The following is a 27,983-nucleotide window of genomic DNA, read 5'->3' as shown; positions in this document are numbered from 1 at the left end:
TAGGGGAAGGCGGTGCCTGGACAGGGCAAACCCCGGACTAGAGGAAGGCATACGCAGCCCCGCCCAAGCAGGCCGCAGCTAGGAAGACCCGCTGCCACTGGGAGCCGATCCAGGAGGCCCCAGGTCCAGCAGGCAGCGGCCGGAAGTGCGTTCCTCCAGGGGGCGGGGCAAGGTGCGTTAAGGAGGAGCCAAGGGAGGGCGACCAATCGGAAGCGAATGCTCCTGCGGTCAAGACGGAAGAGAAGAGGTCTAGTTCCGGACGCGGCGGCAGCCGCCGCCATCTGTCACCCTAGCTCCGGCACCAGCAGCAAGTCGCCGCCGCCCCGCTTGTCTCCTTAGCAGAGCCTGCTTCCCGTCCTGCTATCTCTTTCCATAGCAGAGCCTGTTTCCCGTCCTGCCATCTCTTTCCTCGGCAAAACCTGCTTCCCACCCTGCCACCTCTCTGCTCTGTTCTTGCTGCTTTCTTCCCCCAATGGATCTGGTCGAAGTAGCATCACCTGAGCCCGGGAGGGCAGCGGCCTGGGGACCCAGCAAGGTGAGTGGTGGTCGTGCTGGCGTACCTGCCTTGGTCACCTGGGCTGGTTCTCGGAACGCTGGGAGAAGTCACTCAGGCAGTTAGAGGGGCGGGACCCCGACGACTTCGAGACGGGGGAACCGCAGTCGGGCTCCCGGGGTGCGGTAGTGGGAAGAGACAGCGGAGGGCGGCTAGGGCTCCCGCTGGTGGCCCTGGGTGGTCTGGGCTCTGTCTTTAGTTCCCTACCTTGCCTTTGAGTCTCTGTAGCATATATTTGCGTGTAATTCCTTCACAGACTCTGACACTTGAGGGGAAACGAACACGATCTTGTTTTTCACAGGCCAAGTGAGTCAGCTCAATTCATAGAAAGCTAGACCGAAGGTTGCTTTGGGAAGCTTTTTCTTAATTTGATAAATGTGGTTATCCCAGTTCTGTGATTTCTTGTTTTGGAAGTGGTATGGAACGCGGGCAGACCCTCCCTCCTCCGATGCCGATATGGAAGTGTATACTACATACTGTAAAACAGTTGTGAATTTTCAGTGTTAACGTTTAAGTTTTTTTCTATAGAATAGCAAACTTATACCTTTATTTCACGTCTGTTTTCTGATTTTCAGGCTGCTCCTTTTGATGTTACATTCATTAGATGGGTGAAAAGATTTGTGCCGCATTATTGAGGATTGCTTGAGAGCAAAAGCAGTTACATTGGGATTTGTGTTCCTCAAATTAAGGTTGTGAAGAAATCCAGCAGTTTTAACTATATAATTGTCCTTTGCATGCGAACACAGAACATTTGTTTCATTCAAAAGATTACCTGTTAATCTTATTGGACCTTTAGACTTGGTCTTAACTTATGTTAAGAGGTAAATAATTATGTTAAGGAGGTAAATAATTAGTTCTTAAGAAAAGTTGATTTTATAAAAGTTTTTTTTTTCTTTCTTGGTGATACTGGGAATCGAACCTGGTTGTGCTTTACCACTGAGCTACATCCCCAGCCCTATTTATTTTGAGAGGTCTTGCTAAGCTGGGCAGGCTGACCTTAAATTTGCCACCCTCTAGCATATGCCTCTTTTGAGTTGTGGGGTTACAAGCCAAGCCACCATGCCTGGTTTTAAAAATTCGTATACAACTTTAGGAGAAATCTAAGACATTACATTGGTAAATGGGATTAGTGGACATAAAAAAAATCAATAGACAGACTAATAAATATATATACTCTGTTAAATTCCTGCAGGTAAACATCCACAAAGCCTGGTGAAAATGTCAAATGAGACAAACTGTTCATAATAGATCCTAACCTCAGAACCAATTTTACTGAACTGATTAAGAAAATATTTTATGTCATATTGTCATTTCAATGTACATAATCAAAACCGAAAAATTCCATTTTCATCATTTAACAAGAAATACGCTCCTAGGGTTTATTGATGTTCTATTGGAAAGACAGGGCTTTAATAAACAAAACTATTTAAAAAGGCTAAAAGTATCACTTAACCCTTTTCTTCTCTAAACTTGTAGAAAACTAGAGTGAATGGAGGAAGCAGGTAGACATTTGAGGAAGACCTTGAAAAATGGAAGGAAGATTTAAGACTAATAATTCTCAAGGCTTTTTGGTTAGGACCTTTTAATACTCTTGAAGCCAGGTGTGGCAGTACACCCTTGTAATCCCAGGTGAGACTTAGGTGAGAGGATTGCAAATTTAAAACCAGTCTGGGCCCTAGCTCTAGCTGCATCAAAATAACAAGGGCTAGAGATGTAGAGGAGTGGTAGAGCACTTACCTAACATGTTCAAAGCCCTGGATTCCATCCCCAGTACCATTTAAAAAAAAAAAAAAAAAAATCATTGAAGACCAAAAAAAAAACCAAAAAACTATTGTTTATATTAGTTATATCTATTGACATTTATCATGGCTGAAATTAAAACTGAGAAATAAACTGTTATTTAAAAGTCACCTTAACATAAATAACATTTTCTTAAAGGAGAGAGAGAGAATTTTTTTTAATATTTATTTTTTAGTTTTCGGTGGACACACATCTTTATTTTATTTTTATGTGGTGCTGAGGATCGAACCCAGCGCCCCGCACATGCCAGGTGAGCACGCTACCACTTGAGTCACAATCCCAGCCCATAAATCACATTTTTATATTTAAAAAGCCTTCAAGGGGAGGGGGAATAGGGGGCAGGAAAGATGGTGGAATGAGGTGAACATCATTACTCTAGGTACATGTATGACTGCACATGTGGTATGACTCCACATCTTGTACAACTAGAGAAATGAAAAGTTGTGCACAATTTGTGTACAATGAATTGAAATGCATTCTGCTATCATGTATAACTAATTAGAACAAATTTTTTAAAAGCCTTCAAAAGAAAATTAGTGAAGAGAATATTATTGTTTTATATTTTTTAAACTCTAACATTTCACTCAGTAGAAGATAGCTGGATTCTCATCTCTTTTTTTTTTCTTTTTTCCTTTCAATCTGTTGTAATATGTTTGAAGTATAGGAAAAAAATCCATCTTTGCAGAATAGGAGTACAATAGAAATTGAGTTAAATCTCTAAATATGCACATTTATGTCCTAAACTTGCTGCCTTAGAAAATTTTAGAAAATGCTAGAATACACAAGCACACATTCCATTAACCATCAGTGATGATGCCATCACATATGATATATGATATGGACTTGTGAAAACTCTACAGGTAAAAGAATAAGCTTCAAAGAGAATGTCTTAATACTATTTTGGAATTTTTGACTCTGCAGATTCTCTGAATGAGCTCTGGGGGCTCCTTCACCAGAGTCCTGTGGTGGTGCTTATAAAATGCCAAGCTGCTGTTATGGACAAAGAATTATAGGAGACATTCCGAGAAGGAAAGATTGGTAAACTAGAGGTGAAAGTGAAGAAATATGTAGCTCTGTTGGAAAGAGAGCTGTGAAAAATGTGTTAGTGGTATTTTTTCAGAACTGTCCAGGTCATGAAAATGAGAAGATTCTTAACACTCACTACCAAGAGGAGCCTAAGGAGACATGGCAACTAAATGTAATGTGCTGTCCCAGGTGGGATTCTGAAGTAGAAAAAGGTCAACAGGGAAAGACCAAGGAAATCTGAGTAAAGTTTGGATTTTAGTTAATGTATAAATATTGGTTCATTAATTATGACAAATGCATGAAACTAACATAAGATAGTAGGGGAAACTGGATATGGAGTGTTTGGGTACTCAACTATCTTTGCTAGTTTTCTACAAATTGAAAACTAGTATAAAATGTTCATTTAAAAAATGGATAGTGGTGGTGTGTAGATCAGATCTCTTGTTCCCGAAACCTTTGTCTTGAGATGTAAAATTACTTTAATATTCTTCTGGTTTAGTTTAATCTTCTGGCTGTTTGGTTAGAAAAGGGATCTTCTTCCAGGTTGTGTGTTTTTTGTTTACTTCAAGTAAGAGGACTAAATTTTTGCATTGTGCCTTCTTTGTGTTTGCCATTTTTTACTTTCCTTGATTCTTTCTCCATAGTTGTCTTTAGTAAAAAACCTTTTTAGAAAGTGGGACAGGCAGCAGGGGATGCATCCTTAGGAGCTGGAAGGAAAGGGGGATAATTTCTATCTAATCTATAGCCAGCCAGGGGTGGGAGAATGTGATGGTGGAGTAGAACACTGAGGAACAGGGGTCAGTGGCAGTTTCCCAGAGGAGAGGAAGACAGGATTGGTTAGGGTTCTTTAGCAATGGGGAAAAAACTCGTGCAGCTGATTATGGGCTTTGAAAGCCCTTAGAAACTGTGTGGGATTTTTCATCAAATCTTGGTGTTTTGGGGATCTCTTGTTGATGAACAGAATAGTAGGAAATGACTTTGGATAGCAAGGTTAGAGCAAGATTGTGAGTTTTCCCTCATTGCCTTGGGTTTATTGCTATTACAATTTTAACATTTAATAGTGATTTACTGAAGAGTCACACCTGCAGAGAATTCTCCAATATATTATCATCCGGTGCCTGTTGGTAAGAGAAGATTCCAGTAAATTTTTCAAAGTCCCCTTAATGAGATGAGCACAGGCCCAAGGAATTACTCCCTGCTCCAAAGCTGTCCCTCACAGTGTGTGGAAAATTTTTGTGGAGGGCTTTTGATGACTGGTTGAAGAGTTTGATTTGATTTCAAAGTGTGGAGTTGGCAGCCTTTCTGAAATCTTTACTTATTTACCTCACCCCAGGAAGTTGCTTCAGAGTGAGGTGGCCCAGCCAAGTTGGTCAGCAGAGGTACGGGAAGTGTAACTCTAGAGTGTGAGGCTCCGAGGAGCAAAGTCAGTAGAAGGGGGACCATTAGGGTGTCCAGGTGCTATATATTATCTCTACATGTTTCTCTTTCTGATCCAGACTCTTAGGAGTAGGGAATCTTTGCCTCAAAGTGACCAAAGTGCTGCCCATCATTTTTGCCTCCTCTGAGAAATTCTCAACTAATGTTTTAATATCTTTACAGAATTAGTTCACATATGACAAAAGACTGGAAGCCTTAGAAGTGGGTGGGCAAGGGTGGAGGAAAGGACTTCAGAACAGTAGGAATGTCAAAAGGTACCAGACCTTTGCAGCTTATGAACAGCTTGGCAGTTCCATTAACTGAGTACTGTTTTCTCGCAGCACATTATTCAGTTAGTACTTGAATGCTTCTTTATGTCCAAAACTCTATGCTGAGCTCTGGAGATGAGAAGACTCCACCCTGTAAGGAGCCTGTGCTCCATCATGGCTGATATATGAACCCTGATTAGCAGTGGGTCATGAAATAGAAGTGTTTGCATAGTGTGTGTGGGTACACAAAAGCAAGAGTCCAACTTTGTCTGGTGATGGAGATAGTCTTAAAAGAAGAGGTAACATTTAATTGATGTAAACAGAGGAGAAAAACTATTGAGAGGAAAGAATGAGTGAAGGCTTGGAGGGGTGAAATATGCCATATTTGGTATATAATTGTTAGGATCTATGAGTGTTGGGTATGGAAAAGTAAGTGAGGGCAAGTTGTGAAGGGCATTCCTTGCTGAGGAATGTGGATTTTATACTAGAGACAATAAGTGAGTTTGCTTCTCACATTCCTGGGAAGGCAAGTAGGGAAGCAGCAGTAAAACACAAAGAAATGTAGCCTCTTGAGTCCTGCAATCTTGGCTCAGGTCTCATCAGCACTTCCACCTACAGTCTTATCTTGAGTTAGAAAGCCTGTCTTTATCTTTTTTTCCAAACCTTTAAAATGGGAATGATATTGCAACTACTCGGTTATGGTGTGATTTAAATAATCTGTATGTTATATGTATTTAGCTAAGCTGCTTAAATACAGGGAATATTGAAATGCTCTCCGATATGCTACTATTATTTATTGTCAAATGTGCATGAGAATTCTGAGTTATCAGCCTTCGGAACCTGGACTTTGAACCAAAACTAATTGGTTTTGGTTCAAGTATTTCCAGGTTAAAGAGCAGAAAGAAACCAGCAGAATCATGTAACCAAAAGATTAGCTATGTTCTGTAAATTACTTCAAGTTGCCAGACCACAAAAGACTTATCAGGAGTGTACTCAATGACAGATAAACCTGAGTCACACCAGAACTTGAGGAAGCCTCCCTGTTCTCCCTAGGTCTGGCCTTATACATAAGTCTGGATCATTTCTTCAATGGCTAATGTAGGTATGTGCTAGGGAACAGGTGTACCTCCTGAATCTCCGTGTGAGACGAAATGAAATTTGATTCTGATTCACTCAGGCATAAATATAGTTATCATTGTTTATCACCCCTAAGTACTCCACCCAAACAGCTGAGCTAAGTCAGTTCCTGAACCAAAGTGCTATGAGGCCTGTACAAGGGTCAGTTGTCCAGTTGTCTCTCAGAGCCATGCCAGAAGGCCCTTAGACTAGATAGAGAGCCTGTGCTGACTAATCTTGTTTAATTAAATTTGGAGCTAATACAGATATCCTTGTATGATAAATACCATATTAGACACTTAGTAAAGAAATGAGTTTGAACTTTATCCCAAAGGCAGTGGGAAACAATAAAAAGAGATCTAGATGAGGAATCAGTCAAATCTGAATTTTTTACTTTTGTTGGTATGAAGAATGTAAGCAAGCAAGATAGCAAAAAGGTTAGTTAGGAAAATAGTGAAATAAATTTAGAATTTGTGTTTCAACAAGGCTGAGACAGCTGGATACGGTGGTACATACCTGTGGTACACACCTGTAGTCCCGGCAGCTTGGGAAGCTGAGACAGGAAGATCGCAAATTCAAAGCCAGCCTCAGCAAAAGCCAGGTGCTAAGCAACTCAGTGAGACCCTGTCTCTAAATAAAATACAAGAAAGGTTTAGGGATGTGGCTCAGTGGTTAAGTGCCCCTGACTTCAAACTCCAGGACCAAAAAAAAAAAAAGGTTGAGACACAGATGTCATTGAGGAAGGCCAACTGGCCAGTTGCTCAAGAAGAGTCTCAGAATATTATTTTGATTGTAATTATATTATTTCAAGAGTCTGTCTCTCAAATTCTGAGGTTCAAAAATATAATTTTTGTGGTTCTTGTTTTATTTTAGAAAGTCTTGAGATGGGGCAGACACACTTTATACTTAGCTAAGATTTAATACTTAAATTATAATTAAGTATAATTTCTAAGTGGGTTTTAAGTTGTGCTAGTTGGTATTGTCTATTTCTATGAGAGAATCTACTTGGAAAACCAAATCATAAGCCAAAGGTTGCTCAGTAAGCAAGGAATTGGAACCAGGGGAGGAACTTGAACTCTGGTTGTTGGGATGATACCATAATAGCCTGGTGCCTCCCTCAACTATGAGAATAGGCCAGGAAGTACTTCAGGCTGTTTTAGTATATATATATATATATCTCCTTGTTTAAATTGAGCTAGGTGATATTTTTACTTCTAAGATAATTTCTTCAATAACTAGTCTTGCATTTTGTGTTCATTTAACCAGTTTAATTTTCAAAAGGGACCCTTATTTTATTTCTAAGTTAATTATGAATTTTTTTTTTTTTTAATAGTGTCCATGGGCTACCCCTCAAAACACAATATCCTGTTCTTTGGCTGATGTAATGAGTGAACAGTTGGCTAAAGAATTACAATTAGAAGAAGAAGCTGCTGCTTTTCCTGAGGTTTCGTAAGTAAAATTCACAAAATATCTATTTTATTTGGTAGCTTGCTATAACAAAGTTTAGGGATTTGATTAATGATTGTCATAACAAGCAATTAAATACATTTAGAAAAGCAGTGCAGTAGAAAGAGCACAATATTGGGAATGTACTGATATTTAAATTTTGGTCCTGATTATGTGACTGGTTTTCTGTACAGGCTCAACAACCCAAAAAGCTTTGGGTGCTCAAAAGACACTCAGAAAGTTTCAGTTTTTGGAGTATATCAAATATGAATTTTCATATTAGGGATGTTAACTGATAAATCCTATGCAAATATTCCAAAAAAGGAAAAATTCCAAAATCTGAAAACCTCTGTTCTCAAGCATTTGGTATAAAAGATATTCGGCTTATATGATCTTGTATAAACCACTCTTTCTCTTGAGTTTTGTTATTTCTTATTAAATGTAACAGCTGAACTAGGTGAGGTGTAGTTCTGAAGTGTTTATAGTTTTATCTTTTTATAAATTTTTATCCTTTAACTAGAACACAGAAAAAATGCATTCTGGGTTTCAGTTTGAATTTTCTAATAGACCCAATAGCATTCTCTTCTGGCTCTTTTAATCCTGGCTGGTGTTCTCATAGGTATAGGCCATTGGTCTTGAGGCTGCCTGGGCAGGAGAAGGTGAAGAGAAGGTTTGGTTGAGTTCTGCCCATTGTTAAATACAATTCTAACCCTAAAAAGGCATATCCTACTGTCATAATCAACAGGCCCTGATTGCACCAGCACATTATATTAGTTTATATCACTTTATTTTGAATAGTGTTGCTGAAGGACCATTTATTTCTGGAGAAAACACTGATACTTCCAGTGACCTAATGCTGGCTCAGATGCTACAGATGGAATTTGACAGAGAATATGATGCACAGCTTAGGCGTGAAGAAAAAAAATTCAATGGCGATAGCAAAGGTATTATTACCTTATTGTGACAACTCCATTGAGTGATAGAAAATGCTTATACTGTTCTCCTAAATAAATCTTCAACTATTTTTTCCTTTTAAGTTTCCATTTCCTTTGAAAATTATCGAAAAGTGCATCCTTTTGAAGACAGCGATAGTTCTGAAGATGAGGTTGACTGGCAGGACACTCGCGATGATCCTTACATACCAGGTATCAAAGCTGTTAGTTTTGGGGGGATAAAATAGAATAGTATAGAAAACTTAATTTTTCCAATGAATTATTTTGGAATCTCATTTAATTTACTCCATTAGATTCAAATGTTTTCAGGCAGTGTTGAATGTAGTAATTTAGTTTCTTCTATTTTCATATATTTGGCTTATCTTAATTGCCTTTAGCAAAACCAGTTCCTACTCCCAAAAAGGGTTTTATTGGAAAAGGAAAAGATATCACCACCAAACATGATGAAGTGGTATGTGGCAGAAAGAATACAGCAAGAATGGAAAATGTAAGTTACAGAGAATACCCATCTCTGAATCAAGAGTTTTGTTTGAATGTTTTGAAAACAGGATTCTATGCAGAATATCTTAAATTTCTAAAAATCCGTCTTTCTGAAGACATTAGCTGTTTAGATGGCAATGTAGCAATATGATGCAAACTCAACCACTTGAGTATATACAGTATCTCATAATAAAACCCTATATTATTTAAAAAATTAAAATGACTTAACATTGATCCTAAAATTAAGAAATTGTTCTTATATAACATTCATTTTTCATATTATTTTTTTTATAAATAGCATCCCTACCCAATAAATACATAACAGTGATAACTGAGCTAGGAATGAGAGGGAGAAATACTTTTGGGTTTTTTTTCCCTTCCAGTACTGGGGATTGAACTCATGCTATTAGGCAAGCCCCCTCCTTTCCTAATTTTTTATTTTGTGCCTGAACTACCCTTGCAAAATCAGAAATAAAATGTAATTTTTAAAAGATAACATTTTAACTTCCATAAATATTATGATTAATAGAAAATAGACCTTAGAACACAAATGCTTGTTAAGTAAATATTTTATTAACTATATAATTTCTAGAAATAATTCATATCTGGTTTAAGAACACTGCCATCCATTAACACTTTTTGTGTTAATGACAGTGCTCTGTATCTGTGCTTTCCAGTATGTTAGCCACCATGAAGCAACTAAGGAACTGAATTTTAAGTTCAGTTTAATTAGCTCAAATTTAAATATCCAGATGTGGCAAGTGGCTATCTAATTGTGCTATGCAGCTCTACAATGCAATTGTCATAGATGGGATGGGCATAAGTTGCTATGCTAACTCAGTTCTCATAAATAATTATGATATTGATTTCTTTGGTAAGCCTTCACAATACAGTACTGTGTACTTTGGCTGATATTAAAACGAGGTTCAAAGCATATACTGAAAGACCTTAATTTTAGGTATAATTGGGCGTTTTCTGTGTATGGAATAAGTACCTTCCTTTGGACTGTAATTTCTTTAATAGCATTTCTCCTGTTTGTATTAGTGACTTATTTTTCAGTGTAGTACCTATGGGTTTGTTTGTTGTTGTTTTTTTTTTAGTTGTAATTGGACACAATTTCTTCCTTCCTCCTTTCCATCCTTTCTGCCTTTTTTCCCTTTCTTTCTGCTGAGAATCTACCACTGAGCTACAGCCCCAGCCCTGCGTTTTGTTTTTATAGCATGATTATCTATTGAGTAGGAATTCTGTTCCAAGTAAAGACTTCTCACTGTTTTTGTTTTGTTTTTCTGTTCCCATCTAAAAATATTTAGATGCTAATTCTTCTATTTTTGTTAGTTTGCACCTGGATTTCAGGTAGGAGATGGAATTGGAATGGATTTAAAACTGTCAAACCATGTTTTCAATGCTTTAAAACAACATGCCTACTCAGAAGAACGTCGAAGTGCCCGCCTCCATGAGAAGAAGGAACATTCTACTGCAGTAAGGATCTTAGATTTTTTTTTTCCTTTAACATATTCATATTAGAAAACTTGATGTGTGGGAGGGAAAACAAAATAAAATTTTATGTTTGATATTTTTCCACAGGATTGGTTTTTCGAATCAAAGATGTAAATATAGTCTAAATGACTTTGCCATTTCACTTTGCAGATTTAACATAATGGTTACTAATTACTTATTCAAAACGTACATTTTAGTGGTCATAATTAATTTGGACTGTATAATTTACATTGCATCTGAATGTTCCAGGATTTTTTAAAAAATTATTTCTCTATTGATATATTTGTGACCTATTAGTCTCTAATGAATTCTTGATAATGCCTACCATCTTGATAATAAACTAATTTTGTTAAATATTTAGAAAAATAGTAGGAATGTTAGAGCTTTTTAAACTGGTGATAAAATAAGATTTTGATTTAGTATCTGTTTTTTTTTTTTTAATCTTCACTTTTTTAGATTAAGGACAGATTATGAAAATCACAGCCAAATTTCTTGAAAAAGACCCTGGAGGCAGGAGGACTACATAGGGTGGGCCAGGCAAGGTCCTATGTGTTTGGTCCTGGCTCTGGGCTAGAAGGAAGGAGGCACTGTCTCATGGTTTCCAAAAGCGTCTCTGTGTTGCATAGGTTCTACACAGAAGAGCAAATGGGGCCAAGGATACCTGGTTGGGGGCCTAGTTTGGTGGAAAGTGTGTCTAAAGCTGGAAGGGGAAGTCAAAAGCCAGGGGTTTTGGAAAGAGAGGGACTCTACCTCTACCTTATGGAGAGAGATGGTGTCTGTACATTACATGCCTGTTAGGTACCCCTTGCTATCTTGTCTATTGCTTCTCACTCCAGGGTTGTCTACTATATATTTGGATCTAACCCTAACCATAATCCTGGGAGTAGGGGAAGGAAAACATACTTATTGCTGTAATGGGGAAGGGGTGGCAGGTGGTAGAATAGTGCTGGTGCTTCCTATGTTTCAATTTGCTCTTTCAAAGAGCATCTTTGTCTCTCTTGGGGGACAAAGAGAGAGGGCACCAGTGGACAGAGAGTCCTGAGCGTCAGTTTGGCACCAGACATTACCAGAGCCAGGGCCATGTAGAACCCATGATTGTCTCTCTACCTGTCCATTTCAGTGCCCTACCTGGGAGGAGGAAGCAGAAGGGGCAGGCACAAATAACATGGTGTAGACTTCATGAGTAGGCTTCCCTTAGAGAGGCCAAAAGTGTGCTCCTTTCCAGCTTTGTCCCATCTCTTCCCACTAAGTGGGAAGAAAGAACTAAGATGCCAGAACTAAGATGCTGTGAGGAGGAAGGTGATGCCCACTGTCAGGGCAAGTGTTCCTGCTTGGGGCTGGTTCTGCTGATGCTTTTGAGCTTGAGCACATGGGAGTTACCTCCCTCAGAGTCTTTACATTGGGGCCCATAGCAAACCAGAGGAGAGTGGAGACCAGCTTCTTCCCAGAGTGTGGAGGTGCAGAAAAAACTTTTGTTTTTTCTTTTTTCTTTTTCTTTTTCTTTTTTTTAAGTAGATGAACACAATACTTTTGTTTATTTTTATGTGGTGCTGAGATGGAACTCTTAATCTTTAGATAGTTCTAGTGCAGATTGTGGGTGGGTGTGGCTGGAGGGGAGATGGGGCCTAAGTTGATTTTGCTCACTTCTGCCCTTTGTCCTCCACTTAGAAACTCCTCTCAAAACTCCTTCCAAACTGCCCATGTTGGGCAATCTCCTTTCAGAAGCTCTCTTTCCCTTGGGACATTGGCAATTGCAGCTCTGCTGTCAGCCCTTTGAGTCCAGCCTTCAAGAAACCCTGCCCCTGAGGATGTCCCTTACAGAAACAGTGACTGTGCAGCACAAACTTGGGACTTTCACTAAACCCATATTAGCCTCATGGTCCTATCTGAACTCGGACCTTGAGATCTCAGGCCCCATGCCTCATCTTAGCTATGACTCCCCTTAGCATCTGACTTGGAATGGTTCTTTTAGCTATTCACTCTGAGATTCTAGAGTTATATGAAATGTATCTTGATGGCACTCTTTTAAGATATACATCTAAGTAAATTAAATAATAAAGTTTTAAGAAGTATGTATTTTGAATGTTAGATCTTAGAAATGGCTCAGAAAATGATTTTTTATTTGTTCTGTTCAGATGTACGTGACAGTAGAGTGTATTTTGACATATGTTCATGGAGTATAACTTAGGATCCTGTTCTTGCGGTCGTGCATGATGTGGAGTTTCACTAGTTGTGTGTTCATATGTGAACATGGGAAAGTTGTGTTTTATTCATTCTACTGTCTTTCCTATTCCCATTCCCCTCCCTTCCCTTTATTCCCCTTTGTTTGATCCAGTGAACTTCTATTCTGCGCTTCCCCCACCATGTGTGTTAGCATTCACGTGTCAAAGAGAACATTCAGCCTTTGGGTTTGGGAACTGGCTTATTTCACTTAGCATGATAGACTCCAGTTCCATCCATTTACCCACAAATACCATAATTTCACTCTTTTTGGGTGAGTAATATTCCATTGTGTATACATACCACATTTTGTTTATCCATTCATTTGTTGAAGGGCAACTAGGTTGGTTCCATAACTTGGTTATTGTGAATTGGGCTGCTATAAACATTGATGTGGTTGCATCACTATAGTACGCTGATTTTAAGTCCTTTGAGTACAAATCGAGGAGTGGGATAATTGGGTCAAATGGTGGTTCCACTCCAAATTTTTTGAGGACTCTTTATACTGCTTTTCAGAGTGGTTGCACCAATTCACTCATACAGCAATGTATGAGTGAACCTTTTTCCCCAAATCCTCACCAACATTTATTGTTACTTATATTCTAGATAATTGCCATCAGAAAATATTTTATAATAAGTCATTTTTCTTACAGTATTTTATCTTTTGCAGGAAAAAGCAGTTGATCCTAAGACACGTTTACTTATGTATAAAATGGTCAACTCTGGAATGTTGGAGACAATCACTGGCTGTATTAGTACAGGAAAGGAATCTGTTGTCTTTCATGCATATGGAGGGAGGTAAATGAACAAAATATGAAATCCTTTCTCCCCAGGATTAACAGACTTATACAAAGTCAGAGTTAACATTGCATGGCAAGTAAAATTATTTAAAAAGTATTATAGAAAATCTAGATGATATAAAAGGTATTCATTTTGTATTTAAGAGTTTTTAAATGACTTGGTCAAGTTCTTGTCTTTAGTTTTCTTAACTATTTAATTAACTAATCTCCCTTTCTAGATAACACATATACATGATAATATATTGAATTATACTATTAAGTTCTAAAAATGAAGAGGATAAAAGTGAATATTGAGGCTGGGAGTGCAACTCAATGAAGTCCCTGGGTTTGATCTCTGGCACCAAAAAAGAAAGAAAGAAAGAAAGAAAAGAAAAGAGGGGCTGGGGGTGTGGCTCAAGCGGTAGCTTGCTCGCCTGGCATGCGTGCGGCCTGGGTTCGATCCCCAGCACCACATACAAACAAAGATGTTGTGTCCACCGAAAAATAAATAAATATATTAAAAAAAAGAAAGAAAAGAAAAAAAGAAAAGAGTTTAACATTGGAGCTTACAATTTCAAGTTATGTGATCTGGAACAAGTTCCTAAACCTCATTAAAAAAATTATATCTCACCTCATGGGATTTTTGTCAGGCTAAATGAGATCATGTTTGATAATATTGATATTAATTTTAGTCAGCATATATGTCCTCCTTTAAAGTTTGTCTCCCTCTTTATAAATTTCAACTGAGGATTTCCTGAGTCCAGGCAATATAAATAAATAATACAGATTATTTAAAAATGAAAGATTACTTATGGTGGTGGATTAAAACTTGTAGAAAGGATTAAAATGAAAAGTAGTCTTTATCTTTCTTACCCTTGCCCAATAACTGTTTCTCCAAAAGAAACCACTAGTAACAGTTTTAAGTCTATAATTTTACAGAAATTTGTATGCGTTTGTCCTTTACTTTGCATATGCAAAAAGATCATACTCTATATTCATGATCTTTTTTTAGCTAATATGTATTGGACCTTTCTATATTACTAGCCTGTACCACCCTATTTTTAAGAGTGCATTCCATTACATATAAGAATATCCTTATACGTTAGTGTATCTTTGCAAATATGTCCTTAGACTAGATTACTAATAATGAAATTGCTGGTGCAAAGACTATGAATTTTTTCTTTTTCTTTTTTGGTTAAGCAGTGGAAGGCCTCACAAAATGAGGAGTATATGAATTTGTTCACTGTTTTGGCCCCTAGTTGGCTATTGTAGCAGTGGTGTTTCTTGACTTTTCTATATTAAAAAGTTAACAATTACAAAATTTTTTTTCTTGTGTACCATATCAGTGGTCAAAATCTTGAATTTGTGTTTTAATGGTAAGGCAAATTCAGTTTTCCCCATGAGCTAGCCAGATGTGCAGGTTGTGTACATTCTGAATGTCAGGAGATATTGCTAGATTGCCTTGTGAGAAGCTTGACTATTTTGCTCCTGGCAGCATGAGCCTATTTCCCTTGTCCTCATTGATGTTTAGTATTATCAACATTCATATTTTTTGTCAGTGTGAACAATGAAAAGTAACATCTTGATAGTTTGTATATTTATTTGTGATTAATATTGTACATTTTCTTAAGGTGCCTCATTGGACATTTGTTTGTTTTTGGGGGGGGAGTTGTCAATAGCTTCCTTTATCCTCTGATCATTTTCTACTATATTTAATGATACTTTGATATAATGAATATTTACTTTCCTTCTGGTAGTATTGGTATCATAATCTGTGTTTCTGCATTTAAGTTAGCTAGAAAGCATCTGGTTTTGTACAACTGAAAAATGTTTTCAAAAACATATATAATGTGCTATATGTAATGAATTGCCATAAATTTTGCAACTCAAAACAATACCCTTCCAGCAGTTCAGGAGGCTGAGGCAGGAAGATGGTGAGTTCAAGGCCAGCTTCGGCAACTTAGTGAACCTCTGAGTAACTTAGTGAGACCATATATTAAAATAAAAAGGGCTGTATATTTGGCTCAGTGGTAAACCCTCCCTGGATTGTGGTACCCAACAATAACAGCACCCATCTTGTCATAGTTCCTGCTTACAGGAAGTTCAGGCCTGGCTTATTCGGTTCTATGCTCAATTGGGTTCTCTGCTTACAGTCTCACAAGGCAATCTTAAGTGTTGGCCTGGCCATGTTGCTTTCTGAAACTTGGAGTCCTCTTCCCTTGGCACCTTTTACTAGCAGTTAAAATGAGCAATGGTGGTGATTTGGACTTGGGTTGTAGTGAAAAGTGAAGATATAGGAGTTCCTACTCTTGTTGGCTATCAACTGGGCTGGCTTGCTCTTAACTCTTGGCTTTGTAGATCCTCACCATGTGACCCCCTCTCAGGCCCTCATAGTTCATGTAAAAACCAGCAGGAGAATCTCTTCCTTCATTCTGCTAAGATTTTGTCTAAATGTCACCTTTGCTATATAATGTAACCTAGTCTAGGGAGTAGCTGTTCAATTCCCTCAAGGACAGGGAGTTATTATATAAGGGGTGCAAAACTCATGGGGATCAGCTTAAAATTCTTCCTTCTACAAAGCTCTTCTAGTTTCTGACATTTTCCAGATGGCCAAGCCATTGACAATGTTTTTTTTTTTTTTTTTTTTTTTTTTGTTATTTATGGTTTTGGTGCTAAAGATTTAACCCAAGGAGGCCTGGCACATGTTAAGCACATACTCTACCCCTGAGTTACAGCTTCAGTCCTGTAGTTAACAATTGCTCACATAGTAAGTTGTGTTATACTTTTCAGGGAGTAAAGTATAAAACATATTCTCTACAGTCTCAAAGAATTTATGCCAAGGAGAGAGAACATTATAGCAGGAATGTTTATGGTCAATAAAAGGTAATTAAATAACAGAATGCCCAGTTATACAAGTGAGACCTCACTGCAGCTAACAGAACAAGATCATTGCCAGGTAGATTCAGGAAAGGCATTGCAATAAAGTTAGATCTCAACCACATTTTAAAAATAGGCAAAACAAAACCAATGTTGAGTACAAAAAGCTATTTGTAGAATATATATAGTATACCATCTATAGATATTTATTCAAGTGGACATTTATATACTTTTAAAGTTAGATAAGGATTGTGGTTCAGACAATAAGATTAGAAGGTACATGTGTGGAGGTACCAGGCTTATAGTAGGGTAGGGAGGGGGAGCATGGGAGGAATAGATGAATTCTAGATAGGGCAGAGGGGTGGGAGGGAAAGGGAGGGGGCAGAGGATTAGCAAGGATATCCAAAGTACATGTATGAAGACATGAATTGGTGTCTTCAACCAGAGATATGAAAAATTGTGCTGTATACATGTAATAAGAATTGTAATGCATTCTGCTGTCATTTATTTTTTTAAAAAAATCAATTAAAAAAAAAAGTTAGGCAGAGGAAGCTGGTGTTGTGGCACATGCCTAAAATACCAACCGCTTGGAATGCTATGCAGCAGGATTACTTGAGCCCAGAAGTTTGGAGCCAGTCTGGGTAACATAGCTAGACCCTATCTATTGTAAAAAAAAAAAAAAAAAAAGGGGTGGGGGGGGGAATGTATAATTTGCTAAGAAATAAGGAAGTGTTGGGTTTATTTTTATTTTTTAACTAAGAGAATGATAAGATAAATCATATATTTAGACTCTTCTACAAATCTTCTAAAATAAATCTCTGGGTTGTTTGTTTGTTTGTTTGTTTGTTTTGGTGCTGGGGTTAAACCTAGGGCCTTGTGCATGCAAGACAGGCACTCTACCAACTGAGTTATAACCCCTTCCCCCTTCTCTGGTATTTTTGATAGGGCCTTATGTACTATATGGTTAAATTATTCTAATGACAAAGAGTTTGTTTATCACCTCAAAATCTAGCCTTTTCTGTCTGTGATATCTTTAGATTCTTTGTATGTCCTTAATCTCTCTCCCTGAAAGTCAGTCCATCCATTCACCAATAGTTGAGCAGCTACCGTGTGCCAGGTCCTCTTCTAAGTTCTGAGGGTACAGCAATGAATGGTACAAGGAGGGTCCCTGCAGAGTGTTCTTCTTCCAAGACGATATTAAATAAAAATTTTCAGTTATGTGCGATGTCATAGTGACTGTTATAGTGATTCATTGACTGAATTTTATTAGTAGAATAAGAAAGTCTTCTTTGAGAAGTGACACTTGAATGACACATCTAGGCTACCTCAAAGGTCAGGTTGAAGGACAATCTAGACTAGAGAACAGCTAGTGCTTAATGCTTTCAGACAGGTACAAGCTTAGGGTTTTTGAGATAAAGTCCGAAAGCCAGAATGGCTGGAGCACAGTATATGCAGAGGAGAGATGAGGCTGGAGAATTTGGCAGGGTTTGGTGTAGGCAGAATTGTGAACCAGGGCAATAATCTGCTGTTCATTTAACTGCAGTGGGAACCAAAACTGATTTTATTTTCGAAAGATGACTCAGGCTACTATGAGGAAAGAGCATTATAGTAAAAAGTAATTGAAGCAGTTGAAATGAGCAATGGTGGTGGTTGGACTCTGGGTAATAGTGAAAGTGAAGATACAGGAGACAATTGTTGGTATGTGTTTTGGACACGGGAGGTCTTTTGGCTGGAACATCTAATTGTGTACTATTTACTGAGGCAAGACCCTAAGGAAGTATAAGTTAAGGTAGCAATCATCAAGAGTTTTGTTTTGGACATGTAAAGTTGAGGATGCTTGCTAGACATCCAACCAAATGTTGTCAAATTGGCATTGGATAAATGAACCTGAAGTTCTAGAGGAACTGAGGACTGGGATGGAAATGTGGGTTTTATACATACAGAAATGATATTTAAAGCTATGGGCTATATACAATTGCCCAGAAGGAGAAGTGGGGTTTTTTAGAATCATTTGGGGATGCTGACCTTTTAAGGCTAAGTGGAGGAGGACAAGGAATCAACCAGGAGAATAAGGTACAGATGAAGGTTGGTAGTTTGATTCAGATTGTTCTCTGGAAATACATTCCTTTCACTTCAGATTAATATCCCTTCAGATATTTAAAGGTAAAAACTGCTCTTGTTTCATCCACCTCTTATCCCCACTGCCACCACCATGACTTGGGCCTTTCAGCAGCTCATAGTTGGAGTATGTCACAAGTCAGCCCCACCCTCAAGCTTCTCCCCGCTCCCTCCCATCCTGATATTCTGGTTGCTTGAGAGTCTTTGAGAGTGTTGTGCTCAGGAGCCCTCAGGATTCCTCACTGCCTTTGGGGATATGAGTAGGCTCTTCATAGATCTGTCTTTCCCGCATCCGTTCAGCTCAGCTTCTTTCACTCCTCTCCAGCCTAGTCTTAACTACAATGTTTAATATTCCTCAGATATATCCTGAGGCTTCTACCTCTGCTTTTGCTAATATCGTCAGTCCTACCTGTTGTCCTGGTTATGTTTCAGTGCCATTTGTGCCATAAAGCCTTGCTGCCCTTTCCAATCCAAAGAGACCTATCCATTCACGTGCTTCTTTAATTCTCTCCTGCCCTCCTTGCATACTTCCTGGACAGGGACCCCTTCACACACCTTTATATCTGCTAGGAATGAAAGTTATTTTTTAAAAACCACTCTTGGTGTTGCTCCTATTGAATTTTGCCCCTAAGCCATCTCAGGTAGGCTGTATCCCATTTTAAAGTGTGTATCTTTTCATTGCTTCTCAAGTTTGATTCCTTGGTCAATCAGGGACATTAAATGAAGAATATTTTATAATGGACTGTTCAAAACTGGCTGACAATTTATTTGAAAGAAAACCAGCCAGGTACAGTGGCATGCTTCTGTAGTCCTGGCCCCTTGAGAGGCTGAGGCAGGAGGATTGCTTGAGGCAAGCCTGGGCAACATAGCAAGACGTTGTCTCAAACAAAAATAAAAATCCCAAAACCCAAGTTTCTTAAGTTGAAGGCTTTAATAAATAAATAAATAAAAATTTGACCTTCTCAGAGAAGGTAGATATACTTTAGTGTTATAGAATTTTTATTTTGTAATTGTTTCACTTGTGAACTGATAACTTGTACTGATTTAACTTTTCTTCTCCACTTAGCATGGAAGATGAAAAGGAAGATGGTAAAGCTATACCTACAGAATGTGCCATCAAGGTATTTAAAACAACCCTTAATGAATTTAAGAATCGTGACAAATATATTAAAGATGATTTCAGGTTTAAAGATCGCTTCAGTAAACTAAATCCACGTAAGATCATCCGCATGTGGGCAGAAAAAGAAATGCACAATCTCACAAGGTAAAGAAAATCATTGTGCTAGAAGTAACCTTGGGTAATTGCCTTTTAGTGTGAGGACTACTAGCCAGGCAAAAAGTCCATGCTTTCTCTTATATTCATTTATAGAAATAATGAAAAGCCTTGAAATTCTAGTGCTTCTGAGGTTATATTTCTATGTATATAACCGGAATTCATACTTTCAGGATAAAAAAGTCACTTTTCTTTCCCCAGTGACTTTTGAGGAAAATATTCTGCCTAGACATTTTATCACATTTGAATTGTCTTTCTAAAGAATTATAAACTGTCTAGCTTCCTGTTAGGCTTAGTACATATAATGATTTCCCTTTTTGTTTGGGAAAATGTTGTTTATTCTAATTTGTTAATTTGATGGGGTTAGGATCTTAACCAATCAAATTGATTTTCCTTTCATTTATTAGTCTTAGTTCTCAATTTCTAAGCAGTTTATTTTCTATCAAGGAATTTGTTTCATTCAACCAAGAAAATTAAGTTCCCTATTAAATATTTTCCCATTAATTAAATCTTCCTATTAATCTATAGAAAACTTGATTTTGGTTCTTTTCTAAAGATGTTTGGTTTCAAAAGCAATTATCCACATTTACTAGTTGCAAATTTCTTCTACTTACAGTTTTCAAGTTGAATAAATATCTTAGGTGGTTTTGCTGCCTCTCTGATCCCATTTCTATACAGCTAAGCTCTCATCCCTGCATTTCTCACTTTGTCAGCAGCTATCATAATCTTTAGTGTGAATTCAAAGACCTTTTGTGACATGAAACTTAACCATCTCTATAACTTCACAGATTGCTCTTCCCTGTCCTCACAAATCCAGCTATGTTGACTAATCTGCATTCCCCAAATGGACTGTGCTCTTGAATGTCTCTGTGCATTTTCTCATAATGTCTTAATTTGGTCTTCTTGCTCCCCTACTCTTTTAAAAAGCCTGTGTGCTCCTGTAATGCCTGCTCACATCTTTGCCAACATATGTATCACACTTCCCTCTATTAACCTCCTCATATGGCTGTTACTTCCACCACTCCATGGGTTTCCTATGGACAGAGGCTCTATCTTAGTGTTTTTGTGTTCCCATGTTGCTAGGGTGGGACATAGTGCCACCTCATTGCAGGCCTGTGTTAGGTGTTTGTTAAATAAATGACATACTTTCTCCTTTTGATCTTTGCATTCTTAATTATTTCTTTCTGTGTAGAATGCAGAAAGCGGGAATTCCTTGTCCAACAGTTGTACTGCTCAAGAAACACATTTTAGTTATGTCTTTTATTGGCCATGATCAAGTTCCAGCCCCTAAATTAAAAGAAGTAAAGCTCAGTAGTGAAGAAATGAAAGACGCCTACTATCAAACTCTTCATGTAAGTTGTGTCTTTAAAAGCACTCACATACTGCTGACCTTCTCTCTCAGAGGGGGGATCCCCTTTACCACTGAGCTGTATCCTTAGCTCCTTTTATTTTTTGAGACAGGTTCTCACTAAATTGCTTAGGGCCTTGCCACGGCTGGCCTTGAACTTAGAATCCTCCTGCCTCAACCTTCCGAGTTGCTGGGATTATAGGCATGTGCCACCATGCCCAGCTTCACACACCAACTTTCAAAAACATTTTTTCTAGCCGAGTGTGCTGGTATTCCCCTGTAGTTTCAGCTAGTTGGGAAATTGAGGCAGAAGGATCACTTTTGAGTCCAGGAATTGGAAGCTAACCTGGGCAACATAGGAACCCCCATATCAAAAGAAAAAAGAAATCGTTCTCTGAATTAAAAAAAAAAAAAAAAAAAAAACTTCTTCAAACAGTATTATTTAAAGGTGATATTAAGGGCAAACTACAGTTTGTAAAGAAATGTTAACATCATAGAGTTATTTTTACATTGATATTTGGTATCTTGAGTAGTTCTAGAAAACTTAAGAGATTTGTGGAACAAGAGAAAGCTTCATTGTTGACATTAGTGATATACAGCATGAAGCTGTTTTTCACAAAACTACCTTAATATTCACGTTACTAGTCTTAGTAGGTAAAGTGCCTCCTTAGTGTATATGTCTTTTTGAGAGTTCTGGCTCTAACAGTGAAGGAGGGACCTGTAGGTATGGCTGGGAAATAAGAACTTGAATTATAAGAAAGTGATGATGAAAATTGAAGGTAGTAGGGAATGCAGGCACATGTCAAAACTCTTAAGGGAGTTAGTCATACTTGGGACATAGTTGAGGCCTTTTTACCTTAAGAAAATGCTTCTATACTGTTGTGATTCCTCTGTTTTTCTAATTGAACACTGGCAAAACTTATGTGACTTTTGCGTAGTCTTTGTATGGGGACATCATGTCATGCAGCAATTGATCTGAATATGAAAGTGTTAATTGAAAATAATTTGTGAAGGTGTACTAGAAAGATTAGCCACCTTTCCCTGCCTCCAATAAGAGAAGAGTGAAAAGAAAATCAAGCCATTTTTCTGGATTCTTTGGGACATGGAGTGGTTGGTGATTAAATTGATGATAAACCTTTGTTATTTAATTTTATTTAGGCTAGAAAACAAATACATAATGTTGGGTTCTATAATGCTAGGAATCACTATCAATAATGAATATACTGTGCTACTTAATTTAAAAGAGTATCTCTTTTCTAACATGTTTGGAAGGAAATTACCTTTCCTGTTTGTACTCATAGAGGGATATTTGTCCTTTTATAAATGGAAGTAGCTTCCCTTATTCCCCTGATTATTGACTGCAGACACAACTGCCATCTTACCTACGTGAGAATCCAAATCTGACTTTTGGTCTCCTGATCTTGCTATCCCAAGAGCGAGGAAATAACAAGTTACTCTCCATTGTTTCACTATTTCTTCACTATCTAAATGACAGCAAAATCCTAGTCCTAGATTATACAAAGTAAAGAGGAAATAAGTTTTTTGGACTAGGACTGTAACTCAGTTGTAGATCATTTACCTGGCATGAGCATAGCCTTGGGTTTGATCCCCAGCATCACAAGAAAAAAAGAAGCTAAGTTTTATGGGCTGGGGATGTGGCTCAAGAGGAAGTGCGCTCACCTGGCATGCGAGTGACCTGGGTTGGATCCTCAGCATCACATACAAACAAAGATGTTGTGTCTGCCAAAAACGAAAAAATAAATATTAAAAATTCTCTCTCATCTCACTCCAGTAAGATTGGCAGCCATTATGAAGTCAAACAACAATAAGTGTTGGCGAGGATGTGGGGAAAAGGGTACACTTGTACACTGCTGGTGGGACTGCAAAATGGTGAGGCCAATTTGGAAAGCAGTATGGAGATTCCTGGGAAAGCTGGGAATGGATCCACCATTTGACCCAGCTATAGCCCTTCTCGGACTATTCCCTGAGGACCTTAAAAGAGCGCACTATAGGGATACGGCCACATCAATGATTATAGCGGTACAATTCACAATAGCTAGACTGTGGAACCAACCTAGATACCCTTCAATAGATGAATGGATAAAAAAAATGTGGCATCTATATACAATGGAGTATTGTGCAGCAATAAGAAACGACAAAATCATAGAATTTGCAGGGAAATGGATGGCATTAGAGCAGATTATGCTAAGTGAAGCTAGCCAAGCCCTAAAAAACAAATGCCAAATGTCTCCTTTGATATAAAGAGAGCAACTAAGAACAAAACAGGAAGGAAGAGCATGAGGAAAAGACTAACTGTAAACAAAGACGAATGGGGGGAGAGAAAGGGAGAGAGAACTGAAAGGATTTGCAAATGGTAGGAGACCTTCAATGATACACAAAAGTATAAGAGGTTATGATGGGCAAGGGGGAGGGGGGGGGAAAGGGAGAGAATTGAACAACAGCTGAGGAGGCAGAGAGGGAAGGTGGGAGGGGAGGGGAGGGGGGATAGTAGGGGTTAGGAAAGGTAGCAGATTAAGACAGTCACTAATATGCCATTATGTAAAAATGTGAGTATGTAACAGATGTGATTCTGCTATCTGTATTTGGGGTAGAAATGGGAGTTCAAAACCCAATAGAGTCAAATGTATGAAAGATGATTTATCAAGAGCTCTGTAATATTTGGAACAATCAATAAAAAAAAAAAAGGAAAAAAATTCTCTCTCTCTCTCTCTCACCTCTCTCTTTAAAAAGAAAATAAGTTTTATAACCTTGTTTTGTTTTTCTGGAAGATATTGGTTGCTGTACACATTTTAACTATGTATATAAATTAGAATTAGTTTTCTAAATGTTTGCCTTTCTTCCCCCAGTTGATGCAGCAGTTATATAATGAATGTACACTTGTACATGCTGACCTCAGCGAGTATAACATGCTGTGGCATGCTGGAAAGGTGAGGAGAACATTGTGTTAAAGTTCAGATTTAATTACCTGGTGTAAATTATTGAATGTAAATACATCAGTGTGCTCTCTATTTAAATAGGTCTGGTTGATTGATGTCAGTCAGTCTGTAGAACCAACCCATCCTCATGGCCTGGAGTTCTTGTTCCGTGACTGTAGGAATATTTCACAGGTAGGTGTGTAACCAGTGTGTCTTTTTTTGTAGATTGTTATAGATTTAAATATTTTTACTATCAGTGAGTGATGGCCATATTCTTAGAAATTGAAGGAAGGGATATTGGCTGCCTTTAGAATATGAATATAAAGATCAGGGCTAGGGTAGCTCAGTGGTAGAGCACTTGGCTTAGAATGTGTGAGTCACTGCATGTGTCTCAGCACTGCATATAAATAAAATAAAAGTCCATTGACAACTAAAAGAAAAACATTTTTAAAATCACTTTATCAGATTTGATTTTCAGCAAATTTTGATTCTGTGCCTCACATTTGAGCAAAATTTCCAAGAGATAAGTTTTGGTTTTGGCTCTTACTATTCAAGCAGTTGAGTAGACATTTAATGTGTGCATCACACTTAAAAAGAAGCTGACATTCAGTGAGAGTCTGCATACTTACTGCCATTACTGTTGCCATGAAAAGGAGAACAGTCTCCTTAGTAGGACAGTGTACGGTCACTAATACTGCAAAGTAAAAGGATTGGAAGGAAGCACAAAGTTGGGTCACAGTTGTTTGCCATTTCTAAGGGATATGAGTTGTTAGCAACAGGTTTAGATAGGAATGATCTTTCTAAAGGACAGAATAATCTCATTTTGGAAATGACCTCTAAACCTGCTTGAAATTTTTAATTCAGGAGATTTAGTGCATGTTATTATATCTACACATTCAAAGAAGTGCCAAACAATTTTATGTAGACCATTTTTATAGCTGAAGAAGATGCAGTATGACAAACGAAATCTAAGAGATGAAATGAATATGTAGAGGACGAAATCAAGGAGAACCTGAGTATAGTTAAACTTGAAGTGGGAATATCAGTGTCTGAAATATGGGATTGTGGCTCAGCGATGGAGCGCTCGCCTAGCGTGGGCGGAACCTGGGTTCGATCCTCAGCACCACATAAAAATAAAGGCATTGTGTTGTGTCCATCTACACCTAAAATAAATATATATATATATATATATTTTTTTTTTTTTTTTAAGAATTCAGTGGTGCCTTACAAGTATACTCTTGTTTATAAGAGAATCGTGTCTTTTACTGATGTCCTTATATTTTGTTACTAGTTTTTCCAGAAAGGAGGAGTAAAGGAAGCCCTTAATGAACGGGAACTCTTCAATGCCGTTTCAGGCTTGAATATCTCAGCAGACAATGAAGCTGATTTCTTAGCAGAGGTAAGTGATTACATTTCTTTTTCACCTTGCTGGTGATGAAAAGATGCATAGAGGGGATCCCAGAAACCCAGAGCTGATTTTATGCTCTCCTCCTTCAAAACAAAATTGAGACTTTTTTCCTGTTGAGATGTTGTTCTCAGTCTTTTTCAGGCCTAAAACTTAGCATAAACATATAGCAAAATACTTCTTCAAGGAGTTCAGTTTTGGTTAAGATGAACAAGTATTTCTAGTTTAGGCCTATTTTCCTTACTTTGAGAGTGAGGAAATTGGTGCACATTCTGTTAAGAGCAGGTACCAGTAATACATAGTACCGGCTCTTAATAGAACATCAGAAGTTAGATGTCATTACCTCTGGAAAAATTCTTTTATTAAAATATCAGTTACCAGCCAGGTACTGTGGTGCACACCTGTAGTCCCAGTGGCTCAGGAGGCTGAGGCAGGAAGATTGCAAGTTCAAAGCCAGCCTTAGCAATTTAGCAAGGTCCTAAGCAACTTATCAAAACCCTGTCTTAAAATAATAAAAAATAAGAAAAAAAGAAAAAGGGGCTGGGGATATGGCTCAGTGGTTAAGTACCCCTGGCTTCAATCCCTGGTACAAATATATATATTATATGTATATATATAATATTGTATATAATATAATATATGTGATATGATATATTGTAATATAAATGTTATATGTAAAATATATATGCTATACATATAGTGTGTATATATGTAATCAGTCACTGAAGCAGGTAAGCAAACAGAACTCCTTTTAGAAGATTGCTCAGAATTGAACCAAAACTAAAAAGTGAAACAGTAGCTAATGATTCTCAACATTTTACCAAAGCAGAGAACGATTACACAGTCTGCTCCAGAACTTCCTAGTATGACTTGAATTTGGCCACTCTCTGCTGGAGCCTATGGCTACAAGAGGAGTGCCAGAAAGATGGTAAATTGTGGCATACTAGTACAAGATAATAGCTCAGTAACTAGGTGTTAGTGTTGTTTACAAATGTTGAAAATTCCTTTTTCTGTTCCTGAAAAGCTTTATGGAGTGCACAATAAGACCTATCATATTCCAGTTACTAGCTTCATAAATATATGCAGTATTGACCCTGGGAGTGTAGTCAAGTAAAAACATATCTGTATATGTACCTACGTGTGTGCACACACACACACATAGAGTAATTCTAATTCAAGGCCAGCATCAATAGGAATGACTCAGTATTAAGAGAGTGAAAATACTGCCTTCATCTAAAGTATGATTTCTGCCAAGTAGGAATTTGACAAATGAATTCATTGTATTGATTTTGTAGATAGAAGCTTTGGAGAAAATGAATGAAGATCATGTTCAGAAGAATGGAAGGAAAGCTGCTTCGTTTTTGAAAGATGATGGAGACCCACCAGTGCTATATGACGAATAGTACCTGCGCCCACTGCTTTCTTTGTCAACACAATGGTGATTGTCGGCTGCAAAGCTAATGAAGTTGTGGGTGACTTGACGTACCAAAACAAGGAGGGGTGAACAATGGTGCTTCTGTGCTTTCCCCCTTGTAACCCATGTGCCAGATGTGTGGAATTTTTAGCTAAGCATTGAGAGAATAAAATGTCACTACCTCTCATCTTATGAACAGGATAATATAATTCTTTAACAGCTGTAGATCATCTAGTTGAAGGAAACTGAATTTTACATGACTCATGATATGAAATGTTTTGATGAGAAATTTTAAAACTAGGTAACATTTCTAAATATGGGAAGGAAAGGACAGATGTGTTTACAAGGGAGGTTTTGTGACCACACCTTTGCGATATTCACCTTCCTGTTTTGTGTTGCATTTCTCCTCAATTATTTTATCAGCCTAAAATTAGCCTTTCTCAATTCTTCTTCCGGATTTTGACCATGATTCTAAAAGAAAGTGTCTTCTTAGTGGGTATTACAAATGGAGATTACAAATGGCCTATTCCTACTAGCCATTCTGGTTTCAGAATGGCTAGTAGGAATAGGCATGAGCAATGTAGTTTTTATTGGTACATCTTGAAAATGAACAAAATGTTACTTTTCCCATGCTCATAATCAAGAAAAGCATCATAGGTTTCTAAAAGAGACAAATATATGAGAACTTCTTCATCAACCAATAGTTTAATTTTCAAGTTTTCTACATTTAGGTTAAAAGGTTGGGATATAACTCACAGCATGGCTGCTCTACATTTATAATGAAGATGTAAATTATTTAGAGGGACAGAATATAAGACTTAACTATACTTGCTATATTTTAATGAAATCAGTGAAAGTTCAGATTACATTTCATTAAAACCATATACTTATTGATTATTGATTAATTTTGAGAAAAATAACTAGAGATATTAAAGGATGAAAAATATGTATAAAGTAAGTCAGATACCAAACAAACCAACTAATTTGAGCTGCCTATTAAAACACTTTTAATAGTTTTTAGCGATGGCTACACACTGCCTTTTTTTTTTTTTTTTTT

General features: G+C 37.7%; 1 protein-coding gene across 2 annotated transcripts; it reads left to right on the top strand.

Moving 5' to 3' along the window:
• Nucleotides 1-258: 258 nt before the first annotated feature.
• On the top strand, nucleotides 259-27,983 carry Riok3 (RIO kinase 3). Of its 2 annotated transcripts, XM_026388049.2 has the most exons (14): nucleotides 468-535; nucleotides 1,129-1,242; nucleotides 7,514-7,629; nucleotides 8,425-8,570; nucleotides 8,664-8,771; nucleotides 8,957-9,066; nucleotides 10,395-10,538; nucleotides 13,447-13,574; nucleotides 19,617-19,814; nucleotides 21,016-21,175; nucleotides 24,039-24,119; nucleotides 24,210-24,299; nucleotides 25,399-25,506; nucleotides 26,808-27,983. In XM_026388049.2, exons 3-14 carry the CDS (start codon nucleotides 7,565-7,567, stop codon nucleotides 26,913-26,915), a joined length of 1,446 nt encoding a protein of 481 aa, XP_026243834.1. In that variant the 5' UTR covers nucleotides 468-535; nucleotides 1,129-1,242; nucleotides 7,514-7,564; the 3' UTR covers nucleotides 26,916-27,983. The 2 variants fall into 2 exon arrangements, with proteins under 2 accessions (XP_026243833.1, XP_026243834.1); XM_026388048.2 differs by lacking the exon at nucleotides 1,129-1,242 and having other exon boundaries at nucleotides 259-535.

The sequence above is a fragment of the Urocitellus parryii genome, chromosome 13, assembly GCF_045843805.1.
Source record: "Urocitellus parryii isolate mUroPar1 chromosome 13, mUroPar1.hap1, whole genome shotgun sequence".
Taxonomy (NCBI): Eukaryota; Metazoa; Chordata; class Mammalia; order Rodentia; family Sciuridae; genus Urocitellus; species Urocitellus parryii.
The sequence above is the reverse complement of the archived record's forward strand: the minus strand, read 5'-3'. Positions and strand labels throughout refer to the sequence as shown.

Excerpts from the sequence above, each read along its gene's own strand:
- Riok3 (XM_026388048.2), top strand. The coding sequence starts at position 473 with ATGGATCTGGTCGAAGTAGCATCACCTGAGCCCGGGAGGGCAGCGGCC. Across the intron at positions 536-7,513 it reads CGGCCTGGGGACCCAGCAAG|TGTCCATGGGCTACCCCTCA; the intron begins GTGAGTGGTGGT and ends TTTTTTTAATAG. Across the intron at positions 10,539-13,446 it reads AGAAGGAACATTCTACTGCA|GAAAAAGCAGTTGATCCTAA; the intron begins GTAAGGATCTTA and ends TATCTTTTGCAG.